The sequence below is a fragment of the Lissotriton helveticus genome, chromosome 8, assembly GCF_964261635.1.
Source record: "Lissotriton helveticus chromosome 8, aLisHel1.1, whole genome shotgun sequence".
Taxonomy (NCBI): domain Eukaryota; kingdom Metazoa; phylum Chordata; class Amphibia; order Caudata; family Salamandridae; genus Lissotriton; species Lissotriton helveticus.
This window is the reverse complement of record NC_136069.1, coordinates 334578439-334604319: the sequence shown is the minus strand read 5'-3', so window position 1 is coordinate 334604319 and position 25881 is coordinate 334578439. Positions and strand designations below refer to the sequence as shown.

Genomic DNA, 25881 nt, shown 5'->3' with positions numbered 1-25881 from the left:
AGGTAGCTTAGTATGAATATGACCCGTTTCCGAGTTAATATGAAGTCTCTTCTGTTTGGGATCCATTTTCGGTGAAACAATGTCTAAATTTGGATCCAAAGTGACATCTGTCGGTTCAGGTGCTGGCGTTTTCGGTGCCGATATGGACTGGCCTTTGGGTGCAGAAGATTTCAGCTCCAAAGGCAGTTTATTTTTCATCATGCCGGATTTCAGCTCCGAGCCGGATTTCAACTTGGACCCGGAAGGCTTCGGTCATGAAGAGGGTTTGTGTCGACTTGGACCAAAGCCAGAAGGCTTGACTAGGTGTTTCAGAGCTGAGCCGGGAGCAGGGCATCAGAAATGTCATCTCCGTCCAACCTTGGCCAGAAGGCAGAGGTGGTGCCGAAGCATTAGGTTTTCTGAGAGTGGACTGATGGGGCAAGTGGTCTTCTGTACACACATCACCCTGTCCCTGCGGAAGTTCTTCGGCATCGAGGTCTATCTCGAGCTATGAATCCGACACAAAGAATGCCTCCTCCTCCTCCTCCGCCATCGATACACCAATATCTTCTTGACCAGACTCTTCACCGAAGATATCCAGTGTGTCTTTAATGCTTTGATGCTGCATCTCTCGAAGTCAAGCCCGGCAATCGCGAAGAGTTTTCTTCAACCGAAGTGATCTGCAAGTGTTGCCGTCTTCTTCTTTGTGCTCTGGAGGCAAGCACAAATGACAGTCAGTGCACTGATACTTTGAGTGGCACAGAGGGCAGATTTTGAACTCTGCTCATTCCATCGACGGAGAGCTAGACTGATGCTGTTAGGCCAGAAGACTGTCCACGAAGCTTTCCAATCGAAAAGTAGATTTCGTTGACCGAAACGATAGGCGGAGAGGTGGGATACGTGTATGAAACAATACAGTCGACGGTAGAGAGTTTTGCGCACCGAGGGGAACCCCGAATAACGGTTTCGAACCGGAGCACAGCAATATACGTCCAAATCCGATGGTGGAAAAAAACACATCTAACAATGGAGTCAATGCCCATGTGCACTGTCAACGAAAGGAGGAGTCACCTTACCTTGTGACTAGGAAATATTTCTTTGAAGAAAAACAACTTGCAAACATCCAGACCCAACATTAGATGGCAGGAGTATGTAAAGCATGTGCATCTACAGCACACATGCCTCGAACATAAATTGTTTTGAGGTGAGCCTATGCAAGTTATCTCCAAGAATTCTAAATATAGCCTTGATGATAAAATAAGGAAAAACAAAAAGCCATTAGAATCTAAACCAGCAACTGGAGGATACAGGAGGCTCTCACTAAAATACATTGGTACCTTTCTACCTTTATATAAAACATGACAAAAATAAGCAGGTTTGCTTCAACCATGGTAGATTTCTAGATGCAAAACATTAATTGCACAATTACCCATTTCATATGTGGGTTTGACTAGCTCTACTGTGGTACCCTAAGATGACTTCAGCAGATGCCCTAGCCCTGCTTCCCTGCTTGTGTATTTACTGGAGCAGAGATACTATGGTGTGTGGAAGCCACTTTGTAAACTTAGCCTCCGCAAGCTACTCCCATTACTGTTTTCCCCCACTCATGTGTTTTCCTATATCCAAGTAAAGATGCAACAGGATATTAGATTTACATTGTAGGTTATGAACTGTGTGTCTAAATTCATTTGTACATCCTTTCATAACATTTTTGCTGATATTCATTTCTTTCAAATGTACCCCTTTCAAATTTAATATGCTAAAATCATATACATTTATTTTATACGAATAGGATCTTCCGTGTGCTGTGTTTTTTGAAAATTGCATTTATTGTGGTTGTCCTGGTGGGCACTTTGGAGTTTGATCGTACATGACTTACTCAAGACTAATTGAAACAAAAGAACAAATATAGTACAAGTGAAATCCCTTGTAGACACTTTTTACTTTGAATTGTACATCACAAAGCATTTTTACAAGGCATGCCATCTATCCTGGCTAAGAAAGCAGTGATTCAAGTTCCTCTGAAGTTGAGGGAACTAGGTTTCTAATGCATTTTTTTCTGGGTTACAAAGAAAAGCGAAGTCTCTGACCCATCCTGGATTTAAAAAGTATCAACCATTACATTCCACAGATCTACTTTAAAATGTTTTCCCTACAGACTGGGATTCCTTTGGTGGATCCAAGATCTTTCCAGAGATCCCTGGATTTGAAAGATGCATGCTTTCATAAAAACTGTCATCTCTTACTATGATTTGTTGTGAGGACCCATAATAACCAGTTCCAGGATCTTCCCTTAACTCTGCCATCTGCTCCTCAAGTGTTCATGAGGCATTACTACTTGCCGAATGTTCCGGGTAGGGATGTGGACATGATTCCGTCCCCTTCCCCCCTCTATACTTATTCAGGTACACATGTGGTCCCATACCCCAACACACGATTGACTGAAACTAAGCACGAGTTGGACAGACGTGATCAAACATCTTTTTATAGCTAGCAGTTTAGTTGTTGTATATTGTAATCAAAAATGTTTAATTTCTTTGTATTTTCCTGCGAAACTAAATGTGTATAATGTCACCACTGCATTAAGTTAATTGTATATGGCATACCCTGACACCCTGCCTATGCTGCTCAAGCAATTCTTACTGTGACGCTATGCAAAAGATTATTGCCACTAGAAAATCACTTGTACATTTTGTTGAAAACCACTAAAGAATATTTTTTTTTTTTAGATGAAGGCATTACTACTTATATTGGCATCTTCACAAGTTGAAGGTGTTCAATGCTTTCCTCATATAGATGCTTGGCTAATATCGGTCTTCTCCTTTTTGGTGGCAGAATCAGACACCTGGAAAGTAAGCTCCAGCCTGCAGGAGCTGGGTTTTCTTCTGAACTTGGAGAAGTCTCATCTAGTGCCAGATATCACCATCAGTTCATCAGAGCCCTATTCATCACCAAAGTGTGTGCTATCTTCCTGCCAGAGGACAGAGTTTGCAGACTCCACTTTAGTGATTGTTGAACCTATCATCAGCCTCGTTACGGACAGATTATAGATCCAGGCTCTTATGCCAGCAACCACTGCAGTATTTCCGTGGGCTTGTTGCACCCGAAGCCCTTGGTAGTTTACCTTCTTTCTCAATGGGGACCAGACTCACTAGACTACAAGACCTGCATTCCTGTGACTTTTGCAATTTCTTCAGGCCCTGGCACAGAAGTTGACCCCAAATCATTTACAGGTGTATTTCATTGGCCTCTCGGACACTAGTAGTCCTCACCATGATGCCAGTCACTGGGGTTGTGGAGCCGCTTTGGATAATCAAGTGTTGCAGAGCTGTTGGTTCCAAAAGGAAAGATTTCCACTCCTTCAATTGGAGATAGCTCTCTGCCACTCATCTGGCTCTTTTTATATTTGCTCCTCTCCTTCACAGTCAGACAGTCTTAGTCTAGACTGAACTTCAGTTGGCAAAAAACAATATCAACAATCAGGGTGCCAGTAGGGATCTGATCCATGCTAGGGTGGCTAAGACCATTTGTTTTTAGGCAAAAAAATATAGTACCACAGCTTGAAGCCTTTTCTCTCCCAGGGGTCGAGAAACTAGCAGCAGTATGTGCTTTCACTTGTTGGTCAAAGTGTTTCAGAAGCTAACAGCCCAATTAGGTAAGCCCGTGCTGGACCTTCTTGTCTCAGAAGACACCAATCCTCTTCCCCAGTTCTTTTAGGAGGTTTGGTATCAGAAAGTCTGGCAGTGGATGCACTATCCATAGTTTGGCCTCTGCTCTTAGCTTCTCCTTACCAGAGTGCCGAGGAAGATTTGGAGGGAGAGGGCATCCTCCCCACAGTGCTGAGGAAGATTTGGAGAGAGAAAGCATCTATAACCTTGATAACACCGTTTTTAGCCTCATCGCCCCTGGCTCCTGAGCCTGGTAACAACTCCTTCCCTTCAGTATCCAGTTTTGTTCCCTCAGGTACTATGCTGCCTACACCTCACAGCCTTGAGTTTGAGCGTCTAAGTTTGCTGTCTCAAGGCTGTTCTAGATCAAGGGCATTGGACATTCAGAAGTCCAGGAAGGCATGTACCATTCCAGTTTTGTGAAACATTGGGTTCGTATTTAATCCTGGTGTCTTATGAAAGGTATCTTAAGCCCAAGATCTTGTAAACCCTTTCTCATTCTAGATTTACTACCAGGAACGGCTGGTGTCAGGGAAAAGTGGCAGGCAGCGCGGGTGGGATCCGGTTGCATCGGCGTTCTTCTGCAGCACAGGTTGACGCTCCTGAGAGAAGCGCCGGCATTGGCCTGAGCACCCTGGATTTGCGCTGCAATGGGGACTGGGTGCCGGTGTCTGCTATCTCCAAACCGGCAATGCATCTCAGGTTGGAGACATCTTAGTGCGTATGCCGGTTTGGCCGTCGTAGGAAGGCCAGCTAAATCTACATGCGCACTGAGCAGCAGTGCCCACCACTCCTCCTATGCCCATTATCGCGATGGCCACGCCCCCTAGACTTGGCCCAATGAAGTTAAATAAAATGGTAATAAACCTGTGTTATTATCATTTTATTTTACAAGTTTTGCATCTGTGCTTGCTTGAGGGGGGTCCGGTCCTCTGCCATAACAGAGCTGCTGCCGCTGTTTACTACAGAGTGTTTTAAAGGGTAAGGCCTCCTACACATTAGAGGCTCAATGGGCAGCAGTTAGTACCTTCAGAGTCACTGTACTTCCTTCAGCTGTGCAACTGCTTAGAAGTTTCTACAACAAATATCCTACCCTTTACTCTCAACTCACTACAAGGGAACTGAACACAATTTTACAATGTGCCTCATTTGAGCCTTTACAAACTGCTCCCTTTTCTTGACTTTATGTGAAAAGGTCTTTCTGGCTAGCTATTACTTCGGCCTGGAAATTAGGGGAGTTGGGGTTTTGGTAATTCCTCCTCCTCACTTAAGGGTTTTGCTTGATCAAGTTGTTTACTCCTAAGGCTTATCTTACTTCCTTGGTCCATCATCACTGTCCCCCCCGCACTTTACGTTCATCTAATCAACACCTTTTTTCAGTGCCTAGAATTAGAAAAGCCAGAATGGGAGGCCGTTCATTTGCCTGGCTTGCCCCTTCACTCTGGAACTCTCTCCCCATTCAGTCACGAAAAGAACCCAATTATCTCAGATTCGCAAACAAGTGAAACATTGGCTATTCAATATGTAAGCTTGCTTCCCTCTGTCCTCCCCTCTGTCTATGTTGATTTTAGCGCCGGGAAACCTACGGGTAGCTGAGCACTCTACAAAATTAAATATAATAATAATAATAAGGCTCCTTTCCCATTTCATGTGTTTCTGAAAATTGTGCTCCTGGTATTTCATCCTGAATGGCTGAGTGATCGCGACCACACTTTGGATGTGCACAGAGCCCTTCTAATTTAATTAGGCAGCACCAAGGAATGTTGTGCTTCAGAATCCCTATTTGTTACATTTGGAACAGCTGGTAATTTTTAGAAACCCACGTCTTTTATGCTGAGTGGTTGGGTTTGGATATCTATAATCCAGGCATATTCAGCCCTTGGGAAGCCTTTTCAGTGGGTGTTCAAAGTTGCTCTGTGAACGATATAGCTCCTTTTGGGTAGAAGCTATTGGGGTTCCTCCTCACAAACTTTTTAGGGCTGTTACTACTGCATATGATATTCTAAGGCTTTTGTTTCCTGCTGCTGCTTCTGTTTAAACATCTACATTATTTTATTCGATAAATTGTTGCATCACATCGCAGAGTACGATTTTTATTTGTGTCTATTTTATCAGCTTGTATGTCCTTGCATATGATGAGGAGGTAATGTTGCAATTAATTACCAGTAATTCAGCACTCCAAGTCCTGGTCTTTCTTGTTCTAGTCCGGCTTACACTCCTCTCCACCCCTCTTCCATTCTGGACAATATAACCGGATGCTGCTAGTGACTGCCTTTGGTATTTGGCAAATCTAGAAGGATGGTGGCTAGCTTATTCAAGTGGATAGTCTAGTAAAAGATTACTCGTAATAGTTAAAAGTCTTTCTTCCGAATTACAGTAATATAGTAAAATAGTCTATATGGAGTTCTGCCGCTTCATGTATGTAAGGACTGTGACAAGGAAACCCAGGACTAGGAGTAATGAAGATTAATGGTAAGTAACTGGAGCATTGGTAAGGAGATTTCAGGTTGCATTTCTGTGGCAGGTTGCAGGCGACTGGATGCCAGCTATGATTCAAGGTAGGAATTGCTTGTCTTCTCCAACTGTAGTATTCTTCCTCTAGTTTATGCCAAACCCCTGGCTGGCCAAAGTGAGTCTGAGACCTTCAATGGAAAGTGAGTGCCAACTACCCAGGTTCTTGCTGAAGATGTGAATGAGCTACTTCTAGTTATGGTGCGTAGGTAGATGCTATGGGTACAGAGTTGTTCCATAGTGAGAAATTCTTGTACTGGAAAGGCTCCTACCACCCAACTGCCCTTCTCAGCCTGGATGCCAAAAACTGTGAAAGTATTCAAAGCTCTTCTTTCCTATCCTGCTTACCTCGAACAGTCAAAATATGTGGTAGGATAGTATAAAGTTGCTTAAATACCTGAAAACACGAGACCACAGTTTTTATTAATTGCTTCAGATGCAGAGAACTGTCTTTTTAAAAGAATGAGGATATTATATCTGCTCATGTTCTGTAGTCACCTCTGAAAGAAGTTTGATTAATTTAAATGGGTAAATACATTTAATTAGGGTAAGTAACTTTTTTTTGGATATTGTGCAGGATTTCAGGGCCCACAAGTAACCAGAAATATATAGTAATGATAGTGAGGTTTGTTGATGTGCCAAGACTTCTGTAAGAGGTAGACTTGTTTTGATGCTTGGGCTTAAAGATTATTTGCCCCTTCTTGGCTATTAATGGTGCGATAGGACTTAAAACAAAGCAGAAAAAAGACTGTGGTACATGCTTGAATCACAGGAAACTCAACCATGTCTAGTATTTGTACTGGTGGTAGGCAGTTCAATATGTATTGGTGTCAAGGATTAGAATTCTGACTCCATGGGAGGAAGACTCACTAGCTGTCTCTGTATCAGTATGGGTAGCTGGAAGGACTTTGTCCACAGTACAAGTGTTCTTCATCATATACCATGCACAAACCTTTGTGCCTGAACGGCCAATCTGATGTTAGATCTCCAGTGCAACCAGTCACCCAAGGACAGTGCGATTTGCAAGATAATGGAAATAAGTGTTGGACATATTAGCGGAAATTCTAATTAGAACCTCTAAAGCTAGCTCTCCTCCTTTCAGGATGGGGTTGCCTCCCCTTTTCTAAATCTGCCAACAGAAAATCAACAAACTGCGTGAAGTTCTTCCATGATTAGTATTCACATCCAGAGACCAATATCTGAACACTGGTGGCTTATACAGTAGTTGCTGCAGTTGCAGTAACCTGTCTAATTCAAGTGTTTGACTAGAACTGTGCATGGGAATTTTTAGCGTATATGTTTGCTGCAGTAAGTAGAATCAAATCTAGCTTTTGAGGCAGTTTCTGCCATTTGACATTTCTTTTGCATTCTACCGAAGACAGAAGCAGAATTTGGAGACTTCAAACAAGATTTGTTTGAAATGTGTCATGTTTTTTCCGTGAGTTAAAGCTTTCGTATCTCAGTAAGGCCCTTAGAGAGCCTTCTTCTGCCTGCAGAAGTTTGAAAGCCCATTTATTTTTATTTGCTAAGGCTAAATGATAGCGAATTCCAAACGAAGGATCTGTACTGGGACAGCTTGATTTAACATTAATTTACGTTAAAATTTACCTTCGCTGATATTCAAAACGTTATATCTAACTAAAGGAACATACCCTTGGCTTATGTTATTGTTGGAGCAATTTTGGCCCTATATATTTCGAAAAGTGCTTGAAAATGCTTCTTCCCGGAATAATTGTAGAATTTCCTTATGGAATAAATTTGTGCTTCTGCTTTTTGGTTCATCTGGTGAAGATGAGAAGGAACTTCTAAGGTTTGAGAAAACCCACAGACTCACTCTGCATGCCATGCACACTGGTCCTACCGAATGCAGGTGAACCCACTGCCCAAGGGCATGGCCAACACAGCCCAGCGCTGTGCAAGAAGGAAATGGATTAGAGACTACGCTGATAAGGGAGCCAAGAAAAGTCTTTATGGCATGAGGGAGGGGGGAGGGAGGGGGAGAGCTGCACCTAATCTAGAGACTATGCAACAAGCAAATCAAAGACCCTAGGGACGGAGCAAGAGAGGTGTAGGTGGGTAGAATGCCTAGATTGGGACCCCACTTTCAAGCCCATGGAACCCGCTCGGCAAGTCAGGTATCGAGCATGGTTATAGCGTGTAGTGTTGTACTTTTTGGTATAAATAAGTACTTATCTTTGTCCAAGAGAAGTACTGGGCTGGACAATTATCTTACTGGGTTACTGTATGTAGTGTTGAGTGCTGAGCCGGAGTAAACCCAAAGTATCCTTGAAGAAAAGTCTGTGGCTGCTTGTCATTGAAACCACGAGGTTCAAGTGCTGAAAGGATTGTACTTGGCTAAGTTTGCACAGCCACAGTAGGACCAGCCCTAGGACAGCAGACACAAACAACCTCAGGAACAGCTGTGGGTCTGTAGCCCCTGTATGCCCCATGGCCTCCAAGCAGGGTCTGAAACACAGTTTTCTATATATTCCAAGTGAATCAGAAAATAGATCATATTTGCCAAGTGTTGTACGCCAACCAGTCGTTACAACTTTTTTTTTTTTTTACTTTAGCTCATGCTGTCAAATGCTTGGAATTTCACACTGCGGTAAATACAAGTTGTTGTTTGTACTCAAAATAATATTGCTCTTTTAACAACCCCAAAATGCTTTTGTAAGGCATATTGGATTTTAAACTAGACCAACAGGTCTCTAAAGAAAAAAAAAAAGAAATATAATCAAGTACTTAAAGGATTTATTATTCTTAAGTAATTTTAGCTCTGTTATCCATCGTAAATCAAAATGCATTGTAAGTTAAGAGTTTTACCCATATTCAGCTGCTGCTAAATGCACAGAGTTCTGTTGTCCTTCTGAAATTTGAGGAGGTGGAGGAGGTGGCTGCAGAGGTCTGTTTAGAGTTGCATGCCTCAAAGTGCCTGAAGATGGTCTGTAGTCGTGCTCTTGTGCATGATTTGCTCCCATATACTGTTGTCCATCCACAGCTCCGTAGGCCGAAACTCCTTGCTGCTGATGAAGTGAGTGATTGGGAGTAGGAGGGTAGGAGTAATCTGTTGCATCTGATGCATGAGACCTAAAATCAGTAAAGGGACTGGATCAAGAGGACAATATAACAGAGTACTCCCATTTTTACATGATCTGCAATACAACATCAAATAAAGCAATTAAGACATTATAAATTGCAAAATCAAGATGGAACGCATAATAGTTTGCGGCACTGGTACTCCGATAACTTGCTCCACCAAGTGACCAGGTATTTAAAGTTGTGACAAATGAGCAAAGTAAGAAAACCCAAGAAAGTGAGTACAAGCTCCCAATGAGGAATTGGCAAGACAATACAACTTTGTTTTAATTTCCAAAACATTCTTGAATGCACCGGGACTTATCATTGGTAAGAAGAAGCTCCTGGGGAAGAGTGGGCCAAAGTCCAAAAATAGCATACGAGATATACTGCAAAACACTGGAAAAGATTCAATGTTCTCTTACACTCATGGCACATACTACAGTACACATTACATGACAAACCTAATACGAAACTTGGAAGCAATTTATGCTCAAAACAGAAAAGGGGTGCATCAGTGTCATCAACGGTATCCCTGAAGGGAGACTTCTATTCACGATATCAACAGATGTTTGAAATGCATGAAGCACACCGGCCAAACAAGGCAATAAATGACTATTCGGTGACTGTGTGCACAGTGAAATCTGATTATGATTCACTGCTTACCGCCTGCATCATTGTCCCCAAAAGGAATTCCCGGACAGCCACTTACTAATTGCAAGGGCGGGATGACCTAGTTGAATATCGCACCTTCTCTTTGATCATTACAGAGACCCCAGCCCTCAAACCCATTATTGCCTGAGTACTTTTGTTATGTTATAGACAACACTGTACAACATACTACATAGAGTGGCTCTTGCTCCTTTTTGGATGGTTTTCTGGTCTATCTCAGTCCTCTGCTTTCTATCCCTTGCACCATTAATGGAATCCTCTAAGCAACAGGATGGCCACTCATTGGGAGAACCCTGCATGGTACACTCTTTCATAACAGAAGATGCCCAGAAAGGGACAGTGCACTCCCCGCAAGTGACTTTACTCCCTATTACTGTATCTATACCGACCCTGAAGAATTACCCTCACTTTTGATTTAATGTGCATCTTTCTACTGCTGGTGTCATGGAACTATTTGTATGTTTGATTTCTGATTTAGCCCCATGGGAGTGCATATCAGGACACTTCCTCTGCGTTGTGTGCAGTTAAAAACTATTTGTGCTCTTTCTTTCGCTCCCTGGACCTCCCCACTCAGTCTATCCCCTACCACCCTCCCTCCCAATACTGGCTACGGATGCCCAGGACTCCTCCATGGTGCACCAAGTAATAAACGTCAGGGTTGGTGATTTTCTGGATGCTGCCCGCAGCACCTTCTTTTGCCTCTTAGTGCATCCTTTCCTTAGTCTTCCTTCCCTCCTATGCATCACACTCCCACTCCATGGTGGCTGCTGGAATTGACTGTGACAATGTCAGATGCTGTTAAAATAAGTTGCCACTAGCAAAGCCAGTAGCAGCGACAGGAAGTCTAAAAAGTATAGAAAAGAAAGTTTTCATTCTTTTAAGATGGCCACCAAGTTGTGCGACACAATGTGACAGAAGGCAGCAGTCGCCTTTTTAGTAAGAAAATACTTCAAAAGAAAAAAACAACCAATCTGACTCAGAAAACTACCAACCAATAACAAACATCCTATTACTAGGAAAACTATTTCATAGAAAAGTGTTTATTCAACTTCCAAAATGTATGGGAGAAAAAAATGACTTGATATCATACTAAGTATCCAGCTTCAGAATATGCAGAGGCACAGCGTCAGCCACCATATCCAGTTGGGATGACCTAGTACTGAAGGGATCAAGTGGCTTCCCTATTGCTTCTGGACCAATCAGTGGCATTTAGCACTTCCCACCACCACATCCTACTACAAAGATTCCATCACTCAGAATGTGTGAAAATGATCTAAAATGGAGTGCTTCTTACCTTAGAGGCAAACAAAGCACAACATTTCTACCGCTTTTCACATAAGCTCCTCACACCCGGCATCTCTCATATTTCCTCTATTATTCAGCATCCACCTAACCCCCTTACCAGACCTGATTAAATCATCCAGCAAGGCTGGAAGTAACTGCGCCTCTTTTACTGCCAGCCTTGCTGCTCGTAAGCAAGTACTATGCACCTCTTGCAAGTTTTCAAAACACATAAATAAAAGGCATTGTCATTTACAATGCCAACTGCTCAAACTCTCGCAAATGCGAGACCTATTGCATTGCAAATGCTTGTTGTGCTCTGAGACGGAGGCGGCAACAGCAATAGGAAGGCATGGACTGTGACACCAGTCCATGCATTTTAAAAGCAGGAGGGAGGAGGCAGCTGCAGCCAAAACAGGCCTCGGTCTTTGAATGCATAGCAAATGTGGCAAGATCAGAGCAAGATTTACAGCCCTGTTTACAACAGAGATTGATAAACCACAAACGCTGGTCTCACTGCTCCAGCATAAAGAAAGAAATAGTGCTCACAAGTTCTGAGTAGCAACACATGCAACAGGGGCAGTCCTTGAAAATGGGCACAGCTTCTAAAGCCCATATCTTGAATACAGCAGGTCTCGGAGAGAGAGCGCGAGTGCTGCCTAGGTGAGACCTAATAAAGGGGCATGCAGGGCTCCTCGAAGATGCCATCTCACTGGAAGCCATAGACCGTGCACCTATCTATTCATCCACCACACTAAGTGGTAATTGTTTTCAAGAGGGATCCTACAAGACAATAGCGACGAGACAGTGCTCTTGCTACTCTGCTGTGCAGATGACCAATAAAGAATTACATTCCAAACAGGAAATAGTGATGTGTTACCTCTCAAATGCACCAATCGCCATCCTGTACTCATTTAAACAACTTTTTTTATATGATTTGTATCCATTATAACTACCTAAGTTTGAATTCAATACGTACTTTCATCCATATTTGATGGCTACCCTTGTGTTACTGTTTCTTTTTATTTCATTCACAAGGTCAGAGTTGCAAAAATGTTGAGGAATTGCTATGCTTGTATGTGTCTGCAAACAGACAGCACTATTGTGTGGGTTTCAATTTTTGTTTGAAGCTGAACATTAATAGCTCAGCTGGCTGCTGCCTTTTTAGCTCTGGTCTTTAGCTTTTACAAACCTGTAACAAAGTCAATTTCATCCAGCTTGCTTGTTTAAGCATCCTTTAAATAGCATAAAGAATGGGTGGTGGATCAGTCCCCTACGACCACTGGCTTGTTTTACTCAGCCACTTCCACTATTGCTTTGCGATCTTGTCACTCACACTTTGGATCAGCCCAGAGGAGTATCTCTCTCACACACCGGCCGAGTAAAATGGCCGCTTAGTTGCTGAGCTACGGGGACGATCCAGCCCTTTTTCATAAATCCGATCACTAATCCGTTCATTTTAGTGCTCTGCAGGCTGTGCCTGACGTCGGAACCCAAGCGCATTGACCGGACGAACTCCGGTGAAAATCCGAAGCTGCTTCTCACAGATAGCGCTGCCCGAGCGAGAGCGGCCTGCAGGAGACGAGTGGACCGGGGACTAAAGTTTACAGTGCCGCCGGAGGCGGGCGTGAGGCGGCGCGGAGCCCGGCGCCAAGGACAGAAGGTGAAACGACGACAGATTCACCTCCCTCTGTGGTCTCGTGGGTCGGCTTCTCACCCACAGCAGCACTACAGATACAGTTTTTGCTCACCACTGTGTTTGGCCACATCCGGTCACTGGTGCGCTTAGTGCTTTATCACCTCCGCCATCTTGCCTTACTGCACGAACAAGTGGAGCCACGCATCACGGCACTTTCAACACATACCAGCCCAACAGTGACAAAAGAGTAATTCTTTTACCTGACCGCAGTGTTGAGTTTTGCCGGTGCCCTCCTGATTGCAGCCGCCATTGGCACCCAATGCTCCATGATAACTACCGCGCTCCCTCGGCCTGATCTCCCTACCCGTGCAGGACTGGCAATTACTGGTGGAGCCGCGACCCATACATCTTTGCTGCCCAAGGACTGCGCCATAACCCCCTGAAGGTACGCCCTGGTCCCAGTGCTCTACCTCTGCTGCTTGGTGGGGCATTGAGCAGTTGCCACTTTGGTGCAGCCGGCTGGGGAGAGACGGGCTTTGGGCCTAGCAATAGGGCGGGAATCGTGGAGCGAACTTTCCTCGCGCTCTGTGTCCCGCTGTAGGAACTTGGCATCCATACAGATTGCGATTAACACGCAGGCTAAAGGTGGTAAGAACTAACTGTCTCGCTGTTTCAGAGACGTGACGACCGGTCAGTCTCCCAGAAGGTGTAACAAATTATGAAAAAGTGATGCCACGGTATTTCATTCAACCAGTTGGTAATTATGAAGACAAAAACAATCAATTATTTGTCACAATATCAATTGTATGATAAATTTCTTTATTCTATTTATCGTTCATCCAATGGTCATTACCAATACATACAAAAATTCAACACAAAAACTGGAAAACAGAACAAAAAATTTCAATTGATCGATTATTTTTAAAGGTCCTTATTCATTTTACGCATTCTTTTTACAAGTCAGCAAGCCAAACAATATTTCATCTTGTAGGGAATGACATGACAAGGAGTCCAATTATCCTATTGTTGAGGACCCTTACTCCAAGGGTTGTATGAGAAGCACAATGTTAATGTTTACAAGGAAAAAATGGCAATGTCTTTTCTTAGCCTAATTTCCTTTTCGTACACCAGCAACAACTGGGAGCAAAAAGCAGCCAAATAGGTTTTTTGGCTCCAAAACCAAATAATGCTCCTGGTAAATGAATCCACACAAGCTCCAAATCAATAATGGTGTCGAAATAAAGAACTGTCGACGCGTTTCGGCCTTTCAAACAGTTTTAGGCCTCATCAGGACAAAGGGCAACAAAGTTCATTTATATGATCTACAATAAACAAAAAATTAATAATTAAACACAATCATTATTCAATGTGCCAAGAAATGTAAACATTATGTTCCACGGACACAGGCATCCAAAGGAGCCACTCCCACTATAAGAGGAAAAATTCTCAAGGTGTAGGTATCAGAAGAAATGTATTAGAACACCGAACTTGAAAAAGTGATCAGAACACCATCACCAAAGTAATACTATTCATACATTCCAATCATTCAGTATGAAGGTCATGCAGAAAAATACCCTTTCTTCACCATATCTAGTGCAAACCAACTATGTAATAGCACGAGTGAGTATACACCCCACTACATAAAAATTAACCAATTCTACTATACATACCACGCGGGTATTATCCAAACAACTCCAAAACTCAATTCAATTTAAGATGCAGTCGTCCATTGCTGACAATTAATAAGGAAATCTGGTCCCGCCAAGGAGAAATTCCTATAGCATGCTTCTGCTTTTCCAGATATCATTTATGTCTTAATCACAAGCCTGTGATCAAATCACCTGTATCGATCAACAATGGGCATAGAGTCAAGAAAAGACCAAGACCGGCTTCACAAATATCGTACAGTAATTAAAAGTACCCCCATACTCTTCAAACAAGTATTTTTCATCTCATATATTTAAAATGAATCATTGACATTCAAAATTACAAAGAACGTAAGGAAGCGCCGTCTATGTCCAAGTGCGCCAGCAAATATTAGCGCTACCAATGAAAGGGACATCGCATGCCATGTAGCTACTTGTCCCCTTACTGTATCTCATGATTAAACCCAAGCTTACCAGCATATGCGGGGAGCATAAACCCTCGCCAATATCGGGATTTCGAGCCCGAGTCTTCTCCTAGTCTCCGTGAGTCCAAGCCGACAGGAAGTGAAATGCCGGGTTAAAAACTTTCAAAGGCGGGACTCCGCCTACCTTAATTCAACGAATCGGCAACCTTCATGTCAGGGGGCCAACGACATCAAAATAAAAGACAGACTACCCCAAATACGGACACTCAACCAAAATGACCGTTCTCTGTTTCATTTTGAAATCTTGCTCACGTCAATCATTCCGGACCCACTCATTCTCGTTAAAGTTAAGTCAGGAAAACCAACACCAGTTATAAAGACAAAAAAGAAATAAATTTAAGACAGAGAAAAAAAAAAAATCAAATAAAGAAAGGGACTATACCAATTTAGAACACATATTAAAATATATAGAATGAGCACCAAAATTACCAGAGTGATACCATACACCTCTTCCAATCTAAAAATCATTATAATTGTACAAAATTACACATTATATACATAATATACATTTTTACTGAAATACACGTATAACAAAACATGCCCCATACAGATACATATTCTAGTTAATGCAACAAGGCTCATTTTGGCGGTGACATGACCCAAAAAAAAGATTTTCTTTAACTGATAAGTGACCATATTTCATCCCTATCATTGAGTCCAGTTTTAGAAGTCTGATATTTTTCAATGAGTCTGGCTTCCAATTGATTTAGCTTGGTTTCAGTGTCTTCTGTGTTTCTGTTGGATACAACACATAATACTGTCCAGTATATATCATTAAATGAGTGATTGTGACTCTGATAATGGTTGACTAAAGCGGCCCCTATGGTCAAACATTTGATACGGGATCTGTGTTGTAGAACCCTAGCTTTCACAGTCTGGGTAGTTTGTCCAATATAGACTAGATTACATGGACACTTGATACAATATATCAGATTCCTTGAGTTACAGTTAGAGAATCCTCTTTGAGTGTGCAAACCTCCATTGATGTCGACTTCCTATGAGTCTCGCGTCATCCCACATGCCACACAATTATGGCATCTGAAATGACCCACAACCGGAGGGAGTCCCAACAAATCCCTCGTAGTTTTAAGTCCCTGTTTAGATCCAGTAGATTTTGCTCTTACTAGTTGGTTTCGAATGTTGCAACCCTTCTTGAATGCAAACAAAGGTTTTGGTATAGCGATTTCACCCAATAGTTTCCAATTGTTTAAAATCACCTTTTTAACCTTATTCGCCCTGGGACCATAAGTTAAAACACAAGTTAAGGGACTATTACTTGTATCTTTCTCCTTGGGTACTAACAAAGTCTCTCTCGGCGTGTACCAAGCTCTTTTCAAGGCCACCTTAACTAGCCTTTTCGGGTAGCCTCGCAAAATCAATTTTTCTCGGAGTAGGTTGGCATGAGCAAAATATTGTTCTTTATTGCTACAGTTCCTCCGAATACGGAGGAACTGGCCATAAGGCAAGTTTTCTTTAAGGGACCTGGGATGTCCACTATCGAAGTGTAAAAGAGTGTTTCGATCAGTTGGCTTGGTATACAAACTAACCGACAGTTTACCTTCTTCATGTTCTATATACACATCTAAAAAATTGATTTTGTGATGGTCACTAGATATGGTAAAGTTAAACTCCTGGGTTCTGTGGTTCAGCCAAGCATGGAATTCGGTCAGTTGTTTAGAATCCCCGTTCCATATCATAAAGATATCATCTATATAGCGACACCAAAGACCCACTAGATGTAAAAATGGGTTGGTGTCGCTATATATCCATCTCTGCTCAAATTGTCCCATCACCAGATTCGCAATTTCAGGTGAAAAGCTACAGCCCATAGCCACCCCAGACACCTGGAGGTACAGTTGATCTTTAAAGTTGAAAAAGTTGTTTTTTAAACATATTCGGGCTAGTTGGACAATAAATTTGGTAGGCACTTGGTGTGGGCGTGGTCTGGAGTCCAAAACAAATTCACACACGCTCAGAGCATCCTCCTGAGGTATATTAGTATATAACGATTCGACATCGAAGGTGGAGAGTAATTGTTTACTAGGATCGAATTCCAATCCCTCCACCTTCGATATCAAATGCATCGTATCTCTGATATACGCTGGTATTTCCTTAACTAATGGGAACAAGAAAATGTCCACATATTGGGCCAACGGTTCCAACAGGGATCCACACGCTGCCACAATGGGTCTCCCCGGTGGATCCGTCAATGACTTATGAATTTTAGGCAGGACATATATGTTGGGTATCTTGTTCTGCTCGCTGTTCAAAAAATCAAATTCACTTTTACATAACCAACCACAGTCCAAACCTTCTTGTGTAATTTTCTGAATTTGTTCTTTCAGACGTAGGGTAGGGTTCGTGTCTAAGGGCCTGTAGAACATTTGGTTCGATAGTTGTCTAACAATCTCTTGTTCGTATAAGACAGTATCCCACAGTACAATTCCCCCGCCTTTATCTGCAGGCTTTACAGTTATGTCAGAATTGTTTGATAGATTTTTTAGTGCAAGTAATTCCAATTTACTACAGTTGGATCTATAGAAACATTTCTTGCTTTGGAGTAAATCTAGATCCCTTAGTACCTGATTTTCAAAAACTAATATTTCGGGTGGTAGTAGGACACTGTCAGGTATAAATGTGGATTTATTTTTAAGTCCACTCACATTAGGTATTATGGGACTTTCATGCTCAAGAAAGAATTCTTTCAATCGTATTTTTCGCAGGAAAGTCAAGACTTCTGTTTTAGTATCAATAGGGTTTTGTAGTCTGGTAGGGACAAATGTTAAGCCCTTAGATAAAATCGATATCTCTTGTGCAGACAGAGTATAATGAGATAGATTGTAAATCGGTATAATCTCATTCTGTGTGTTCCCCTGAGTCTGGGGTATTATCGTCTGTAGGTCTTTCTCAGAAGGTGTAGGCTTCTGCGCCCTCCCCCCCCCCCATCAGTGCCCCCAGACCACCACGTACCTTATCATATCAGACGTGGATCCCGAGGTGCTGCCGCGACGAGACATAAATATCGGAGTATACCGGAGAGGTTACCGTTATTTCAGCTAGTGGAACAGTGATCGACTGAAATTGTCGTGAGCTCAACCAATCGCGTGGCTATGGCGGGCAGGGGGCCGCGAAACCAGGCTGAACAGGCTAAGCTGGACAAGTTTGCATATGAAAAGGGCTTGCCCCCGACTAAACCCCAAGATAAAGCAATGGAGGGAGAAGGAGGAAAAAAGGTCACACTGGAAGACATCATGAAGGCCCTAGCGAATGTCCAGGCCACGGTCGGAACAATCTCTACGGACGTCTCCTTGTTGCAGGCAGACCTCCACAAAATGGCGGATAGAGTGAAAGAAGTGGAGATAGTCGCAAAATCTCTGGTCCTGGACACTTCGGAGCTGCAGACGTCGGTGGCCCGCCTTGAAAAGGAGAACAAGATGCTAGTGGAGAAGCTTGACGACCAAGAAGGGCGCACAAGACGAAACAACGTGAGAATTATAGGTATTCCAGAGACCGAAGGTGCCCAAGCGATGGATTTATATGTGGAAGAATTAATAAAAACTAAGCTACAGCCCAAGGGACTCTCGCATTTCTTTTCGGTCGAGCGCGCTCATAGGGTGCCTGGCGGCAGGCCCAAGCCGGGAGCACCCCCAAGACCAGTACTCGCTCGATTATTTAATTTCAGGGATAGAGACACAATTCTACAGGCGGCGAGGGTCTCTCCCCTCATCCGGATTTTGAATTCCACTGTATCCTTCTTCCCTGATTACACTGCAGCCGTATCCAGACGGCGACGAAGCTTCTTTGAAGTTAAGAAACTGCTCCGGGCACAGGAATTGTCGTACTCTATGCTCTTCCCGGCAAAACTCAGAGTGGTGGCTGATGGATGGACTTGGTTCTTTGAATCGCCGGAGGCTGCACACGACTGGCTGGAGGGGTGGCGCCTTGCAAACCGAACAGACCAAAGACCTAGACCTCACCGCCGCCGAGATGGGGAAGACGCTCCAAACGATCTGGGCTCCGGTGGCCAAGAGTCGCACCACGAGCTACTCCTAGAGGAGGAATAAGCCCCACCACGACGGGATTGTTTCCTGGCGCATTAAGCGGCTACATGGACAACTGTGTTTGAGCTGTCTTGGAGTTTTGGACTGGGGCAGGCCTGAGAGACTCCAAAGGGCTGGTGCCTCATAGAACTCTGTATTGTAACTAGGGGAGGGAAGAAAAACTCTGCTAAGTTGGGGAGGCGGGCAGTTGTATGTTCGCAGAGCAGGGAGGCAGGGAGGGCGGGTGGGAACCAGGGTATGCAAGTAATTGGTTTGTTAATTTCTGTTGAATCAGCTATGTGTCTGCTTATCGTTTCTGAACTGTTTGAACGCAATTTTATTGGGGCAATAAACTGTTTCGTTTCTGGTGCTTTGCGGGACAAATGTAACTTCAGATATTTAACGCATTTTATTATCTCTGATGGCTGAGAACACTTCACATGAGCTCCAAGCTCCCCAGACAGCCTTAACTGTAATGACTTGGAATGTCCGAGGGTTGGGAGACAAAGTGAAGAGAGGTCTGGTGCTGCAATATTTAAAGCGTTGTGGCCCTGCGGTGGTTCTATTGCAAGAAACGCACCTAGTGAGCACTGCGGTCAAAGCTATGGATAGGTGGGGGTATAAAATGATGGCACATACGGAATTTTCCTCAGGTTCCAGAGGCACGGGGATACTTATTAGAAAGAACTTCCCACTGGTGATACAGCTGAAGCGAGTCGACGAACAAGGCAGTTTTGCGGCGCTGACGTGTCAGTGGGAAGGGCGGTTGTTTAATTTTGTCTCTGTTTACATTCCACCTGCCCTCCACGCACATGCCCACTCTGCTCTCACGGCGTTCTTACTGGCTCTGCGGACTGCGACACTACTGATAAGGAGAGACTTTAATGATATACTTGATGGCACAATAGACAGATTTCCTGTCAGAGCAGAGGCGCAGGGTGGGCGATGTCTTCTTGGTCTGATAGATGCCCTGGGACTCACAGATAGTTGGAGGTACAGCCACCCTAACGAGAAACAATACACTTTCTACTCCGGGGTCCATAACTGTCTCACACGCATTGATTATTTTCTGATATCCGCAGATGGCCTGCAGGGAATAGAAGAAGTGACTATTCGCCCTAGGGGCATATCGGACCACTCTCCACTGCTGCTAAGATAAACTCATCACCAGACTTACAGGAGACGTATGTTCCCGGTTCATGCCGGCTTCCTCATGAAAAACCTCACATACACTATCAAACAATTTTTCCAAGAAAATACTGGCTCAGTAGACTCACCCAGCACGCTCTGGGAGGCCTATAAAGTGGTCCTTCGCGGGCAAGCAATAGCTTCGATCTCAGGTCACAAACAGGGACAGCGGGCGGAGCTAAATAGGCTTGAAGTGGAGCTAGCCACGGCAATAACAGAGCAGGCGGCACACCCATCACCGGGAGCCGCCCGTGAGGTTCACCTTAAGCAAACAGCGTTTGTGGCTTACCAAAGGGAAATGGCGAAAGGCAAACTTCAAGCAACTCGGCATAGAATATACAAGATGGGGGATAAAGCAGGGAAGATGTTAGCCTGGCTAGACAGAAAAGAAAGAGCGAATAGAGTCATTACACAGCTGGCGTCACCCACAGGTTCCTTGGTCTCTGATCCTAACGGTATAGTTAACATCCTCGCCGACCATTATGAAAAAATATATGCTCCCCGGGCGTCATATACGATTGCGGAAGCATATGACTATATTAAGGATCTAGCGATCCCAAAACTTTCCCCTGAAGCAGCGCTCATGTTGGAGGCAGACATTACCACTGATGAAATTCAGACGGCTACTTTCTCATTGGCGTCTGGCAAGGCGCTGGGACCCAATGGGCTCCCAAATGAACTGTACAAAAAAACAGTGCAAACAACGGCCCCCTTCTTATTGAACATGTTCTGTGATAGTCTCAAGGCAGGGGAGCTACCAAGGGATCAACGACTTGCCACAATTGTCGCACTCCATAAGCCAGGCAGGCCGGAGACGGACTGCGCTTCCTACTGCCCAATCTCTCTAATAAACGCAGAGCCTAAGATCCTAGCCAAACTACTGGCGATGCGGCTGACTCCACACCTCTCCTCCTTAGTGACTCCGGACCAGTCGAGATTCATGCCGCATCGCAGCACGGCCCTTAACTTGCGTCGGCTCAACGCGGTCCTGGCACGCACAGCATATATCCAGGAACCTGCAGTCATCCTTTCCTTGGACGCTACTATGGCGTTCGATACAGTGGAGTGGCCCTACCTGTTGGCAGTGCTCCACCACATGGGCTTCGGTCCGGAATTCTGCGCCTGGATTTGCTTGTTGTACAATAAACCCTTGGCGCATGTTGCTGCCAATGGGCACATCTCGCGAGACTTCTCTCTTGGCCGAGGCAGGGTTGTCCATTGTCCCCATTGCTTTTTGCGCTGATCTTGAAACCGCTCGCGATCTGGATCAGATGGGAACCCTCTATCAAAGGACTCTGTTGGACCGATGTATGGGAGGACCGCATATCCCTATATGCGGATGATATCCTATTGCACCTTACTTCCCCCAAGAAATCTATTCTTGAATTATTGAACATCTGTGAGAAGTTCGGTAGGGTGTCAGGTTACAGGATTAATTGGTCCAAGTCCATCCTTTATGTCCTTGCTGGCCCCCTGCCTGTTCTACCCATGAGCTGCCCCTTGAGAACTACTGCGAAAGCATTCAAATACCTGGGTATATACATTACGCCGGACCCAAATGAATTTTACGCTTTAAATCTTCGCCCCCTTCTGCAGCGGTTTAAGCGCGACGGTAAGGTATGGCAAGCTCTCCCTCTCACGCTCTTAGGCAAGGCAGCATTATACAAAATGATGGCACTCCCGCGCTTTCTGCATGTGCTTGTAAACACCCCGTCTCTGGTCCCTGTATCGTATTTCAAAGCTATAGCTGCGGCAGTTTTCAACCTATTGTGGGGCGGGAGGCCTGCGCGCATCGCACAAGACAAGCTAACGAGGAGCTGGTATGATGGAGGAATAGCACTTCCAAACGTTGAACTATATTATTGGGCAGCCCATCTTAAGCAGATATATTTTTGGCTGCACGACCCGCAGACCGAGCCGGCATACCTTGCTGACAGACAGTGCCTGGAGTGCAAGGAGCTGTTAGGAAATCTCTATAGCCGTCGAGTGCCTCCAGACCTGATTGGTCCGACGCAACACTCTGTACAGCTTTGGTACAAAGCAAATAGGCGTCTTAAATGTTCTGGGACTATCACGCATATGACACCACTGTGGGACTCATACAGGTTAGGCTTTCTTCGTAACAGTAAAGGGTTCCAGGTCTGGGACACCATAGGCATTTCTGTGGTGGGTGATCTCTGGAATGAGGGAAAGGTGGTAGATTTCTCCCACCTGCAAACACAATATGAGATGGCACTGACGGAAAAGCTCAGATACTTTCAAATTAGACATGCACTCCAGTCGGCTATACCGACAGGTACCGTCTTGCAGGAATCCTCTCCTCTCGAAGATAGACTTCTGACAGAACATATGCCGGATAAGGCCACTTCCTTGACCTACCGGAAACTGATCAACAACCTCCCGGACACGACGTCCACACTGAAACAGAACTGGTCCAGGGATGTGGGCACCTTTGATGACTCCGAGTGGCAGGAGGCCCTCTCCTCCCCCCCGAGAAACAGCAATACCCTCCAGGTTAAAACTGGTTCAACTTAAAATACTACATCGTACATATTACACTAGAACGACATTACACAAAATAGGGAAAGCTTCACATAAATATTGTCTAAGAAACTGCGGGGAGGAAAGGTCGTTCTTTCATACTATCTGGGACTGTAGGCACATGGCAACATATTGGACAGCGGTAATGCGTACAATTTCCCAAACCATAGATGTTTCCTTGCTGCCGGAGCCCCGTCGCTGTTTGCTAAACGTATGGGAACCCAATGATTTAAACCACCGGCAACAAGACTGGGTGATGTTAGGCATGATGGTGGCAAAAAGTAACATCGCCATGTTATGGGGTTCGGCAGTACTGCCAACACTCAGACAATGGTGCAGGGATATGGATGAAACGATGGTGGCGGAGAAAGCAGTATTTGTCCACCGTGGGTGCCCCGGAAAGTGGGAAAAAATCTGGGGGGCCTGGAACAAGTTTCGAGGTTGTATTTGTGAGCCGCCAAGCATTGAGGGAGAAGAGGTTGATTCAGAGTAATAGAGATTGGATATACAGAAATGTTGCAATGTTGCTGTGTCCATACGACTGCTTTTCAATGTGTCTCAAACCCGGGACAAAGTTGCCTGTGTCCGCAATATCCACACTACATATTGCTCCAATTGTATGTATCGTTGCCCTGATTGTTCTGTTAATAAAAATAAAAATATTTAAAAAAAATAAAAAATAAAAAAAATAAGATCTGGCTAATCTACTGCATTAACATACATATTTACATTATATTTAAATAAATACTTTCTTACAAGGATGGCGTGTGTTGTAGCAAACCTGCTAAAGCGGTTGCTGCCTCAGAGCATCTCCAGCAAGTGGAGAGTATGCCGCCTTCTACCCAGGTTCTATGACGATGCACTATGAAACAAATGGTATACAGCTGCAAACAAGCGCTTCAAGAGAGACGAGCACTATTCGAATTGCACTTCCAAAGGCAGGAGTAAGGCTTTGAGGTGAACAACAGCATTTTTTTTAAATTTTCTAAATGTATTAAATTGTATGATTTCAGTTGTCATTGATGCCATTATTTGGTATTCAAAGAAATTTCTTGAAGCTGTAGTTCGATGGTGTATATAATTGTTTTCTCAGACTTGCAAAGCCATATATACTATTCTAATTTTTCTTAGAAATGCATCTTGGTTTGCATTTTTCATGTCGCGGTCTACCATAATAAGCTGTCAGCATGTTTAGTGCAGGCAAGTAAGGACAATGCTGTTGGCAAAGCTAATAGGTCTGGCTTAGCTTTTTACAGCTAGACATAAAGGCTTTGATATAGCTTGTTAGATATGCAAGTTTTTGGTACAAATTGGAAGCTTAATTGTTGGGAATAAATATCTGCTAGCTGCACAGATTCCAGATAAGTTTGTTTTTCAATTTTGATTTTTTTCCTAGCAGACAATTGTTTTTTCTTTAAATTTTTTTGTAAGCAGGAACAATTTCTAGCCCTAACACTCAAAGCGCACATAATTTTACCTTTTAAAATGGTTTTAACTTTAACTTTTTCCTGATATATTATTTCTCTTGCACCTTTTTTATTTTCATTAATCTGATGGATTGTTCTTGCTTCCAAGAGCCTTTTTCAAATTTCACTCCAAACGTTTTTAGAATTTTTTAAAAACACTGCATTCCAAAATATTTCCTTTGCACAATACTATTGTCTGGATGACAAATACTGGCTATTACAAGATGAGTGTTGTGCCGTTACCCGATGGTACTGTACAGCAACCAATTTGCAGTGAACAGTCTTTGTGAGAGCAGGATGCCACTCTACCGCTTCATTCGACAGTACATCTGAGGACTTCATCATCTACCCTGGGCGACTGCCAGTGGGTAGATTATTTGCAAGCATTCTTCTTATCACCTTTTGTGTCTAGCGTAGCATGCTATGTGGCCCGGGGTAAGCCCTGATGTGAGTTTCCTGCTCGCCGTGCCCCTGGAAACAAACTGCACCCAACTGAAGAGGCCAAACAGGCCAAAACCAGTCTGAAGTTCCTTGTGTTCTGGTTCACGGAGGACCTGGTTTAGCTAGACTGTTCCTATTGGATAAAGACCAATTGTCATTTGCATTTCGCTAGATTTAATCTGATGTGGCATGGTGAGCAAGACAACAGCTGGCTGGAATGCTTCCTGATGAAACTGCTAGTGGTTAAACTTTCTAAAAGCTTTCCTCCCTTCACCTTTGTGTGTTAATTATTTATTAAACAAGCAGCTGTTCAAATACTTGTACAGCATTTAACAACTAACAACAAACCAGAGGCTTTCCTAAGGAGCTTGTTCGCAAGGGTCTGGAGCTCCCTGAACAAGGGAATGCTTTCATTACAACTCATTTTGAAGGCGCTATTATGGTTTGGGGTCTTCTGCAGACATTCTAAGTCCAACAGTTTTATCAACTATATCAAGAATATGAGAGGAGTTGATAAAACAGACCAGCCACTTGCTTGACCACACTATGCGACTCGTAAGAAGTTGATGGTCCACCTAATGCATTTGGGAATGTAGAATGCTTATGTTGTCTATTGTCAGATTTCTCCTGATAGAAAAAAATGCAACTACTTGAATTTGAGCAGGCGGTGCCAGTAGTCTTCTCATGATAGAAGCAGCAACCCCAGTGATGCTGTTGAGGAGGATGTGGTGAGGCAAAACAATTCTCATTTTGCCAGGGGGACATAAGCAGTGCCTTATTACAACAAGCTGATAAGAGTTATTCGTGCAGAAGATTGGGTCTTTTTAACCAGTAAGAGAAGAGGCAGAACAGTTGTTCAACTGTTCAAGAGCCAATCTAAGCCAGAAATCAGCAACTTCTACATCTCAGACTTCATAATATGATGATTGTGTATCCACAAGTTTGGGTAGTCTTAACTACAGAAAAGACTAGTGCAGCATTATGCAGAACATAACACACTCAGAGTGGGTCTACTTCTAGTTTTGTTTTCCTACAGGTAGAAATGTTTGGAGCATCTTGCATGTAGACAGCTTTGGGAATTAAGGTTCAAAGCAGAGGCAAGAAAACCTCCAGAAATCGTTTCCCTGTCTGGAGACAACTGGGCTACTGTCACTGCGAGAAGAATTTATGAGGTATAGTCACAACAGTTCGTTAACATTGCCATCATCCACACAACATGGAGAAAACACACTAATGAAAATCTATA

General features: G+C 43.7%; 1 protein-coding gene across 1 annotated transcript in view; it reads right to left on the bottom strand.

Moving 5' to 3' along the window:
* WASF3 (WASP family member 3) overlaps window positions 1-25881 on the bottom strand; it is a 203307-nt gene that overhangs the window by 38209 nt on the left and 139217 nt on the right. Inside the window, exon 8 of the mRNA XM_078657113.1 lies at window positions 8985-9248. Within this exon, the coding sequence (XP_078513239.1) occupies window positions 8985-9248 (264 nt within the window). The remainder of the gene's footprint in view (window positions 1-8984; window positions 9249-25881) is intronic.